The sequence below is a fragment of the Pelobates fuscus genome, chromosome 2, assembly GCF_036172605.1.
Source record: "Pelobates fuscus isolate aPelFus1 chromosome 2, aPelFus1.pri, whole genome shotgun sequence".
NCBI lineage: Eukaryota > Metazoa > Chordata > Amphibia > Anura > Pelobatidae > Pelobates > Pelobates fuscus.
Window position 1 is genome coordinate 221,081,272 of NC_086318.1, and position 12,139 is coordinate 221,093,410.

The window sequence follows — 12,139 nt, forward strand, 5'->3', positions numbered from 1 at the left end:
TTCCGCGACATTTAGGCCTCATTTTTGTTTTTATATTGTGCAACGAAAACATATTATATACAGGCTTGAAAAACATGCAATGGTACGTGTGTGACAGTTCCACTATATACCATGTCTTAACATTGCTAGAAAGGCATAAAGCCTTAACTATGAACATGGGGATTATGTTGGCAAGGTCATTCAACATACAGGCATTTTTATATGGAGGGAGGATATGTTAGATATGTGGGACACATTTGGTGTACAGATTAGACGCTAAAGACATGGTTCATCAGGTGAGTTGGGCTCGATGTATGCAATGCAAGAGGTCCGCTTCATGAAGTATTAGGTTAAAATTACCATGGAAGCATACCATAAAATATTCAAGATGGGTTATTTTTAGGCATTTACCCTAAGATCCGAAATGCATTTGTTGATTAACAAATCCAAGGAAAACAAAGCAAAACCAAAATCAAAAGCTCCTTGTAACCCCTTTCTGGATCTTATATGAGGCGCTTGGTTCGTACACCTCGCTAAACATATTGCATTTTGGTGGGGCTTACAGAACTGCAGGTTAATATACCAAGCTAAACAATTACTAGGCTAGCATGAGTAGCAAGAGCAGTATGCTTTTGTGCACGCTGAGCAGATAATCATGTTGTGCTTGCATGAAGGGCTGAGAGGCTAGGTATCGAAATAAAGGGTAAAGATAACATTGTTAAATAAAATATGCTTTTGTAACTGTAGTGGTCACCTCCGTTATCCCGACACTACATTTGAATTAAGGGGCTGCATGCGTGTGTGTGCGCGGATGGTTTGCTAGCATCGTTAGTATAATTTTGAGACGGTACTTGGAGCAAAGTTAAAAGTGTTGTATCAGGAGGAGTGTGTCATCTATGAGCAAGCGTGGCCTGTGCACTTGAGAGGCGCTGAGGTGGGCTCGACAGCCGTTGCTCAGTGTCTGCTTGGGGACTTTAGGTGGTGTGCCTCTCTATATGGTAGAACACATTATGTTAGTACAGGTGTGGAGTATATTATGCGTGTAGCCAATATAGGTAAGCCTGGGTGCCTACTAGCTCTATGGAGCCGGTCGTTACAGTGCCACTAGCCTACCCAGCAATGTGAGCTCGTCTGTTAAGGCGATTCCTGTAGTACTCCATTAACGGAGGGACTTGTGGTATACAATTGATGTGTGTCAGTATAGGTGGACTGGTACATGTTGGTTGGGGTTGATTTGCCTCTTACATGTAAGTGAGAGAGAGTGAAAGAATACCAAAAATGTAACATTTAGGAACCCGTTATGTGAGGTCTGGCTGAGTAATGCTAACAGACAGGTTATACATGTAGCTTTCAACAATCTGGCTTGGAGTCTTAGGACTGTGGGTGGTCACATTTTTCGAAGTGTGGCATGCTTAAGAAAAGAAAAGGGAAGAAAAAAAAAAAAAAGAGAAAACGAGTTCGTATGGAACAGCGTGAAGACGTGCAATGTTGAAGCCATGTGATTAGGTCCAGCAGGGTTGGTGACCAGGCCAGAATGACACGGGTTCGGTGATGCTCTGTCCAAAAGTCCCGGTACCATCGAACCAACCCTGGGTAGGGTCTTAATATGTGGGAGTTGGTTTCCAGGAAAAAGTCCAGGATAAAAAGGGGAAACTGGTATAAGTCCTCTGCCATATGTGTGCTTGTCCTCGGGACCGATAGTCCCTGTGGTCGCCCATCGCTGTTCAGGTGGTGATGGTGGCGCATGGGTCCGGTGTGAGGCCCTGCGGGATGAACGGGACGGTCTTGGATGGGTCCCAGCTGTGTTGTGGGGATGCTTGGCTCTTCTGGGCTTTTGGTTGGATGGAGTCCAGGGTGAGGCCTAAGGATAGTAGAAGTGGTGCTGCATCGCTTAAGTCCCTTATCTGGTGTGAGTCAGGACCCTGGTGGACCGTGAGTGTGTGAGCTGGTCGCCAGCGGTAGTTGAGGCCCTTTTGGCGGAGTAGGGTGGTAAGTGGTTGGAGGGACCGTCTCCAAGCTAAGGTGCCGCTGGAGAGGTCTGCGTAAAAGTTTAGGGTCCTGCCTTCAAACTGTGGAGGCGTCTTGCCCCGCAGGGCATCTAGTATCGCCATTTTGTCGGAATCTTTTCGGAGAACTATTATGGTGTCTCTGGTGGACCCAGTCGGAGCCTTTGGTGACTTGGGGATTCTGAAGCAGTGTTCTGGGTGGATGTGCTCTGCTAGCGCCGGTGGCAGGATCATGGCGAGCAGGCGTTTGATTGTCTGTGGAAGGCCTGCGTCCGTGATGTTCTCTGGGAGCCCCCTGAGCTTAAGGTTATTTCGGCGCCTGGCATCCTCGATGTCGGCCATGCGGTCGTCGTGAGAGCGTTGTTGCAAGCGCAGTTCATGCACCGCGTGTTTGAGCTCCCGTATGTCCTCGGAGTTCGTTTCGGTTCGATTTTCTAGCGTAGCTAGGCGGCTAGACACCCCTTTTAGATCCCCCCTCAGTGCAATGATTTCCTTGTGTATGTCATCGTGATGGTCTGCCAGCATTTGTTTAAGGATCGCTACTGTCACTGGAGTGGAGTCTGGAGAGGCATTGGTGGGTGGTGAGGGCCGTCTGGCTGTGTGGACCGGTAGGTATTCCTCACCTGAGAGATCGTCGGAGAAGTCTGAGCGGCCTCCGTGGAGCGCCGCCATGTTGGCTTCGTTTGCGCCTCGGGCCTGCCGCCACATGTCTCCTATAGTCAGTCCCGGGTTGATTTTCCCCGGGATTTTCTTGCCGGTTTTGCGACCCATATCGTTGGGGTGTAGGTCTATGACTTTTGCCGTGGTTCGGGTGCCGATTTGTTGGGATTTTGTCAGTTTTCTCTCGTTTGGGCCACAGAGCTCCGGAATAGTGCGACTGTCTGTCTCGGCTGCTAAGCCCCGCCCCGTCAATGCCCATTTATTATGCCTACAGTTTTTTTTTTTTAATTCAAAAATAAATAAAAATAAAAAAATTGTCAGCTGAATATGGCCAATAAGAAACCGCTAGTATCAGCCATTCAGAGAAAAGCATAAGTTATGCCTAAGCTCAAACTATAAAAAGGTCAAAAAGTATTCCTAAGTATACCTATATTGGGAAAGAGGAAAAAGCATAAGGAATGAAGTTAAAATAATAATAAAAAAAATTCTCCATGGTGGGGCTAAAAAATTACAAAAAGAATAAAATACAGCATAGGGCAAATGATTGGCCCTTGCTCAGTTTGTGGACCATACTAGTCATTGTTGACGACACAACACACCTCTTTAGCTCTGACCCTTCTTTTAAAAGGACATTCCAGGCAGCTAAACAAGTTAAACTCATACCTGTGGTTCGTTTCCTTTTCTTCCAATGCTGTGTAGCTTTCCTGCAGTGCTGTAAAATGTTTTGCTGTTTTCAGCAGTGCAACCCAGCCTCTTTAGCCACCCCGTCTCACATTTCAACACGTTCCTGATCCCCAGTCTTTGAAACGTACCTTTTCAGCAACTGAAAATAGAGGCATATGTGCTTCTCTCCCTCCCTGTAATGCAAGTTATACATTTCCTTACAGCTCCTGTCAGTCAACCTCCAAACCTACTGGTAACCCCTTCCCTGCAAGTCCCAGTCAGCCAACCTTCCTAACCACAGTTAATTCCTTCCCTGCCAGTTCCGGTCTGCCAACCTCCCTAACCACAGTTAATCCCTTCCCTTCCAGTTCCAGTCAGCCAACCTCCGTAGCCACTGTTAACTCACCTCCCATGCCAGCCAACCTCCCTAACCACAGTTAACCTCTACCCTGCCAGTACCTGTCAGCTAACCTCACTACCCACTGTTAACCCCTCTCGAGAGAAACAGAGAATTAAAGATAGACTTCGAGATATATATATATATATATATATATAGATAACACAATGTGTTTGTCTCTTGATATGTATGTATAATAAACATATGAAACTATATCACACCTAATAGTGAGGAAATGTTTGTGTGATGTTGTTTGTAATTTCTTGGGTCTGAGTGCTGAGGACTCTGAGGAGACTGGACAGGCATTGTGGGCATGTGTTGAGCTGAGTGAAGCTCAGGCACCAACAGTAAGGAATGCCATTACTGATTATCATAGAGAATCACTGCAGCATGGCCATTGGTGTACAGTCTGACTGAAATACAGGAAGCAGGGATAAATCAAAGGGGGAAATTACATTAAATCAGAGTTGAAGCCAAAATTCTGATCAATGTAAAGACTAAAACAGGTACTTCTAAAGCTATTTTTTGACACTATTTAAGGGGGAAATGCATTTAGTGAGCGTAGGTTTACTGTTTTTTTTTTTTTCTTTTAATTCTTTTTTTTGATGTGCAAGAAAGTAATAACATACAGGCTGGTAGCGCCACAACAGCATCTACAAGCTTAATGTGGTCAAACATTTGTGTACAGTGTTATGGCATGAGAGACAATTGCACTTTTTTTTTTTTTAAAGTTAAAGAAACAGGCTTCAGCATAAATTTTATAACACTTTGAGTAAGAAATGTAGTAATGCAAGCTCTGGTATTTGAAACAGGCTAGGTACATGCTGGTTAGTTCTAATGAATTATTCTAACGTTTAGTAACAGTAGCTTGAGGTTAAGAATTAAAGTATACGTCGTCGCTTTAGTTTCGGACCCTTGATGTAGTGTCGCTTAACTTATGCTTAAGTGAGGGATGTATATTGGTATAGTTGTTAAACATACTATGTGCTTCCCTTAGAGAATAGTTATCTAGAGACTGGCTGGTTAGATTTTGCTCATGTTTACAGGGTGGTCTAGAGGTACCCTAGTGGATGGAGTATACCAGCATGTGGCAGATTACAATCAATAATGGCACAAAGTTCATGAGGGTAAGATGGTTGTATGCAAGACCGTCTCTGTGGTAGAAAGTCCCTCTTTAGGTAGGTGAGTTACCCCCTTCAGCTGCCGATGTGTTGTACCAGGATGCCCGGTCTGCTGCCGGTCGCTGGGTGCAGGGCAGGTTCTCTGCTGTGTTCCTGCTGCCTGTGAGGATCCAAGAGGGGTTTGGGCGATGGCTTGTTTGCTTCTCCCTGTGCAGGTAAGCTCCCCAGTGCAGTGGTGGTTGCGTGCTGCTGATGCTTGTGTGTGGAGTTTCGTTTCCCTACCCAGAGGAGGGAGGAAATACCGGGACCCCGCTGGAGGCTTCTGAGGGTGGTATTAGCAAAGGTGGGTGGCTTGTTGGGGTTCGAGGGAGCCTGCAGATGGATGGCTGCAGAAAGGATCTGTGCTGCAGGTGTTTACGGTCTGCTGGTTGTACTGCCGCTGCGGGTAAGAGGTCTGTGCAGGCCCTGGTCTCAGCATCATCCCACATGGTCTCCGCCATCTTGGCATCAATGCCTGTAGTGCGGATCTTGGCTGCTTTGCTGTGTTGCCTTGCTGGTTTTGCTGGTGGGGACCGGGACCACCCCCCCGGCCCATAGGGGGGGGGGTATGGGGCCGGTTCCCCGCGGTCTGACTCTTAGCGCTGAACGGCAGGCGGCAGGGCAGTGGCCGTCCGCCCCGCTCACCGCCGGAGTAGGCCTCGGTAGAGCCAGTGAGGGATCCTCCTCTAGGGAACTGAAGCCCGTTCGGCCAGCCTCACCCTAGATCCAGTGCTCTCCGCCCGCTGAGGGCCCCCCTTGCCGGATGATTTTGTGCCAGGATTCATGTTTTTTAAGCCTATTCGGACTTAGGCTGCAGGAGCTGGTCGCGCCGTCGACCATCCAGCTCGGCGGTCCGGCCCCGCCCCCAGTGAGCGTAGGTTTACTGTTGTGGAGGGAGAAGGGAGGATATGCATTTTTTAATTTTTTTTTAAACCTATACAGTTCCTTTAATTTTCTATTTATAATTTATCTACCATTCAAGTATGTTGGAATTAAATTAAGCAAGTAATATATGTGCACAGTACTTTACTGCTTTACTAAGGAAAGTATTGACTATTGTAAATCAATAGTGAGATTATGCAGAGGCCAACAGCCAACTAAAAGCGTGATTTATTTATTTTGCAAATCTTACTAGTTTTTCTATTATATTACAAGGTATGCCTGGCTGTCCTGGTATAGTGATGCAAATCGGATTAATCCATTGCAGTGTAGTTTGTTCAATTATGGCACTAGGTGCTCAAATACCATTTCTCTTTAAATGCCAGACAGCGTACAATGCATCACAAGTCAGTGTAAATGCACTAAACATGGAAGTGCTGCAGAGCTACATATGGTTTTTAGGCATCTCTGCTGGATTATTCATCGAAGTAAATGTTACAATAGCATTTACTGGAGTGAGGAATTCTCTATTCTAGAAAAGTGACAGTTTCACTTTAAATCTTACCCAGAAATGCCTACAGCGTGGAGGAAGGTGCAGTATACATAAAATATGGTACTGTTTGGCAAATTGACAGAAACCAAATAAAACATGAATTGAGAGATACTTGTGTAACAGATACTGTTCTTCAGGTAATTTGTTATTAGCCGACAGGGTCACCATCTTGTAAATAGACATAACACAATATCTACTATGAATTCCAAGTATAAATAAATAAATAAATCAAAAAACCAATGAGGGCATTTTTTTTGTGTGAACATAGTAAAAACATTTTAATATTTAGGACACCAAGCAGTATTAACCCATGAAACTATAATATTTTATGGGTCCAGTCAACATTTCCAGATTTCAGGTCATTTATTGTGACAAAGTGTACTTTGTCGGCAGGTTTACCTTTGTGTCGTGCAATTTCTAGGCTTCAAAGAGCTTTTGAGGTTGCGGTTAGGACACCAATGACAACAAATAAATGGCAGTAATTTATAACATTTCTTTAGTTAAACAAAATGATTCTTGATACATGATATGTGCATAACCATGGCATTTTGAGAAATAAAGTCAAAATGGCATTTACTCATGCTTCTTATATAAAACATTATTACACAACTATAACACCAATAATTGCATACATTAATACAGACCTCTTGGTAGTCCCTTGATTAGTTAATAACACCCTGCATTTTTAGATAAAAACACAATGCAACTTCAACACAGTTTGTGTAGACACAGTGGAGTTTTAAGGGCAAGTAATTGTATCTTGTTTAAACCAGCAATATGAGGTATTTGTAGTCTAAAATACGGTATAGGTTTTAAAAAAAAGAAAGACAACACACGATACAAACAAAACAATCCCATTCATGTCAGGTCCCAGTATGCCAGCAAATAATTCCAAAAGTTTTATTAGTTGGTGTAAAAATGTGAAAAATTGTTACATATGTGCAATTGATTTCAAAGCACTCAAGGATATCTGGTCAAGTAGCAACCGTGTAGAAAGACTTCTGCAATCAACATCTGAAATAAAAATAAAAACGAAAAAAACATCTGCTATCCTTCTTTACTGTTTTTGACTCTTTTGACTCCTTTTTTTGGTGTGGCTGGAACATTTTGACAACAGTCACAAATCCAGGGACCTAATAAAAAAAAAAAAAAAAAAAAAGTTTGATTTGTTTTGTTTCATTGGAGAGGAGGGGGGTTTAGATAACATGTCCCTGTAAATCCTTATTATAAATTGCGTAATCCAGAGATGGCTAAAAGCTAAATCCTTCAACTAATAAACTACTGGAAATCAACGGGAAAACATTTTGGCTATCCCTTTGAAATTGGAGAAAACAAAAAGAAAGGCGATATTTGAACAAAAATAATCCATTCAGGTTAATGTCCTATCCATTATGATGTGTTCATAATCTTGTAAGAAATACCTGCTAATAAGTAAAGAAATAAAAAAAAAAAAAAAAAAAAAAAATGAAAGGGGACTGTTAAAATCACAATTAATGGGTGTTTTGTTCCTTGCCAAGCAAGTCACACGGTATCCTGTATTGACTGTGTACAATTATATTATTTTTATTCTTTTCACTAGACCAGGGATATACAGCTAAAGTAAAACAGACATGTATGTTTATTAAAAAATAAAACCAATTTTTTTGTATTAAAGAAATAAAACCAATTTAGCATTTACTAATGAAGTTACTTTCCTGAAGGATTTTCGTTTTGTCATCTGTGAGTTATAGGGAGATGGGCAATTCAGTAAAACAAAATGTATAATTGTGATCATGTTTCATTAAATCTGTGTGAAATACAATCCATTCCAGAGCTGAACATCAGCAAGATAACACTGTGGACAGCAGGCCATGGAAATGCCATGGAAAAACCATAATGTCAGACAGAATTGTTTTGCTTTATACTGCACTTACAGTTTTGTGAGTGCTCAGGACACCATGATTGAATACACATTTAATACACATATAGGCTACTCTAGGCAGAATTAGAAGACAACTGGAAATGCATTGTACAGGCTTGGCTCCCCACTCTCTGGCTCCCCCACACTCACTCTCAAAAAAATATACATTCCAGTCATTCTCACGGGTACACACACACTTCAATACACAATGCCAGGCAAACACACAATCACACTGAAAATCATACACAATGCTACACACAGTCTGCTGCACACATATACCTACTGTGCTGCTTCCACAAGCCCTGAGAGGAAGGGATCTGACATCACTTCTTCCAAGTGCTGCCAAGTTGAGGCAGTATAAAATTCTGTTAAAAGTCCCAGTCCATTTGGGCCCCCTAAAGGATGCCTAATAGCTGCACTGGACTTGTCCCCAAGTGTTTGGCAATTAAACTAGATTAGAACCAGTCAAATGGAGTTAGTATGGAACATTAGTCATATACAGGGTCATTTGCTAAAGTAGGTATTCAAACTGATTTTAAAATTTAAGGTCAAAAGAGCAAACTTAGAACAATTCTCTAAGTCAGTTAGGCTTTCAGTTCAGCTACTCTGGCCTTATATTTGAAATTCACTTTGCATTCTCACTTCAATAAATAGCCCCAATAATGTAGCCCCCCACATGCATATGATAATAAAGTATTTAACCAGGAAAGGTACATTCAGATTCCTCTGGTTTTCAAGTACATCCCATCATCAATATCCTTTAATATTTTCTACAGTGTCCCATTAATGTATGCTTATTCATTCTTTAAAAGACATACCTGAAGGGAGAGCACCAAGTCCAACACAGAATGTGTGGTAGCCACGGTCACAGTGGTCACAAAACATCATCTCCTCTTCGTGGTGTGGCTGCCCACAAATGATGCACGTTTTACATTCCATGCACTGCCATGGATATTTCTTTATAACAGCAACCAGTTCTGGAGACATATCTAAGCACGAAGGGTGTCCTGAAGAACAGTAATTAAATGATTGTCAACAATTTGATCATTTCTTTACAATAATATTTAGCATACATTGTTCATACAGCAAGGCAGGAGATTATGTATCACAGATCAATATCAAAATAAAGGATCCAAACTATACCCTTTAAACTACAGACTAAACAGACAACTAATTAGCATGACTTAGTGTGCAGTTACTGAGTAAGGACCATGGTGGTTAGAGGTTCATTACATGCACATGCATAGCTGAAAAGTTTCAAGGCTTCACTGCCTGAAGAGGTTCCCCCCTTTATTTGTTGTTGATTGATTAAAATTATTTAACAAATCCACATAGCTTGCAACTTTGACATTTTTACATATAAGTTGGATCAGACAACAGAATAGTGAAGAAAACGTGGCTCAGATAAACATGTGATTGGTGGTACTCAGAGTTTGTCATCGGTGCGTAATACGTCTTGGTGTGTGGGGCGTTGTGTGGATACCGGACGGTCCGCAGAAGTGTGCTGAGCAGATTCCTGCTGATGCTATACCAGAGGTCAGCGGCTATCACTAGATTGTTGCTATCTAACTAGTGTGGGGGCTGTGCATCCACCGTGCCTCATAGGCATGGGGGTTGTTGGGGGGCAATGTTTGGTGCCTCTGTTGGTTTTGTGTACCCCTAACCTCTGGGGGTAGCGGGGGGGGGGGGGGGAGGAGGAAAGAGAGTGTCAGTTGTGGAGGTTCTCTGCGTGTGCCTCATTTCTAGTTTAACAACCATCATTCATCGCAAGATAACAGAAAACTAGACGAAAGCTATAAACCAGGTTATGAATGTAAGCTGCAATCCAGTCCGTGAAGAACATCTCCTTGCCGCCAACAGTGGTGAGGTGAACTGAGTTAGTGCCGTCGGTTCAGTGTCCAAGTCACTAAGTCCTGGATCCAGGATGGAACAAAGGGTGTTACATTTGAGACATCCCACTGAGGATTGGTTGTTGTTCCCGCTGGGGCTTCTGTGCCCCCCGTGAGGGCCTGTGCTGCGAGGAAAGCGGGGGCATCCGACGGAGATGTTGCTTTATACGTCTTCCCTTCTTTGAGAACCATCAGAGTGCGGGATGCGGACCAACGATATGCCACTCCTGCTTCTTGTAGCTTTTTCGTGATAGGCTGCATAGCCTTTCTCCATAGTAAATGGCCCGGGTGACATCTTGATAGAAAGTAAGAGGATGAGGAAGTCCATAGGGGCCTTGTCTTGGAAAGCTTTCATTAGCCTTTGCTTGTCTGTGAGGGTTTGACATTTGAGAATAATGTCCCTCGGTGAGCTCGTTGGGGCGCGTGTGAGTCTGTTGACCCGATATGCCCCATCCAGCGGGAGCAGTTTAACCTGTTTAGCGGGCAGGACTGTGGCTATCAGCTGCCTAAGAAAATGCGGTAACTCCTCTGTGGATACTGCATCGGAGACGCAGCGGATTTTGATGTGTTTGATGCCTTCTCCTGTCATCCAGGGTGTCCTCTCTGTGTGTCAGGAAGGAATGTGAGGTTTGCATTTGCTGCACAGTGTCCACCAGGGCTGCCAGGCCTTTCTTGAGGTCAATCGCACCTTCCTCAGTGGCCTGTATGTGGTTTGTGACAGCCTGGACCTCATTTTTTACCAGGGCAAAGTCAGCATCAAACAACAGACTGATTATGTCATAGAGGTCAGATATGTCTTTTAGTGGCAGGCGTCAGGCTGTGGGACTCACTTGCGGTGGCCGCTGCAACGTGCTGCATGCTTTCCTCCCCGTTCCCCTCTTCATCCTCAGAGGCCTCTGTTGGCTGAGTGAGCTGGAGGAGCAGAGTGCTCTGCCGGTCTGGTCCTTAAGCATTTGAGGAGTGCCCCGATATCTCTCGCCTCTTGTGGTGTGGTCTTCCGACCCATGGTTGCAGTGTCTAGGTCTCTCCGATAGGGATACAGGTATTCGCGCCAGTCAGTGAGGAGCTCGGCGTGGTTGGTTGCGGCCCTCAGGCTTCCAGGCCTAAGCTTCTGCCGGGTCTTGTGGGATGGCGCAGTGGGCGATCCGAATTGAAAGGGCATGAGCAGGGTCAGCTGGATTTCCCCCACCTGTGGCAAGCACTTTTGGTTGTTGATCAGCCAATATTTTCACAGTTTTTCGGTGTTTTAGGATATTTGTGCACAGAGCTGTAAAAGATGGTATCTAAACTGTAGCTGTGCCAAGCCCGCCCGCAGCTTTTACATTTAAATGGACCACTAGATTATTAGTTAATCAAATCTCTTGTCTAGGTGTAACAAAATGGATATATACCAGAATGTCACAAATTCTTGATGCCGGTCATGCTGCATGATAGCTGAGGTTTCAGCATTTCCTTCGAATAGTGTATAAACAAAAAAAACAGGTATACTGCACACTTATTACAATCCTGGTGCAACCAGACCAGGGATTGGCTACCCCTCCTGTGATAGTTGAACAAAAATTGTAGTCCAGGCACTCAAGGATCAATTCAGCAGATTTATTGGGACAAAAATTGTAGTCCAGGCGCTTGAGAAAGATCCCTTGTGGGATGGAAAAGTGGCACTTTGTTCCAATAAAGCTGCTAAATTGATCCTTGAGTGCCTGGATTACAATTTTTGTTCAACATTTCCTTCAATTGATTGTCTGCCATTAATTTTTGACAATACCTCTGAAGAATGCCTCTCACCTAACTCCATCCTGTATAAGTGCCAATACATCTAAACACTTATAAAAGGCGTCTAGTTATTTCAAGATCACATATATCTGTCTTTTGTAGGAAGCTGTTAGGGTACCAACTTTTCTTTAAATCTGTCCTCAAAGTCTTTGCATTAGATTTCAAATATTCCATGGAGAACTTTTATGTAAACTTGATGTGAAATTAATGTAAAAATGCCCCTAACCCCTCCCCCCCCCAGTTAGGGGCAATTTTACATTAATTTCACATCAAGTTTACA

The 12,139-nt window shown here is 43.5% G+C and overlaps 1 protein-coding gene across 2 annotated transcripts in view; it reads right to left on the reverse strand.

Moving 5' to 3' along the window:
• Positions 1-6,641: 6,641 nt before the first annotated feature.
• PHF10 (PHD finger protein 10) overlaps positions 6,642-12,139 on the reverse strand; it is a 37,857-nt gene continuing 32,359 nt past the window's right edge. For both annotated transcript variants that reach the window (XM_063443193.1, XM_063443192.1), the window contains 2 exons: positions 9,016-9,204; positions 6,642-7,430 (listed from right to left, as the gene is read on the reverse strand). In XM_063443193.1, the coding sequence (XP_063299263.1) occupies positions 7,345-7,430; positions 9,016-9,204 (275 nt within the window). In that variant the 3' untranslated portion in view covers positions 6,642-7,344. The remainder of the gene's footprint in view (positions 7,431-9,015; positions 9,205-12,139) is intronic.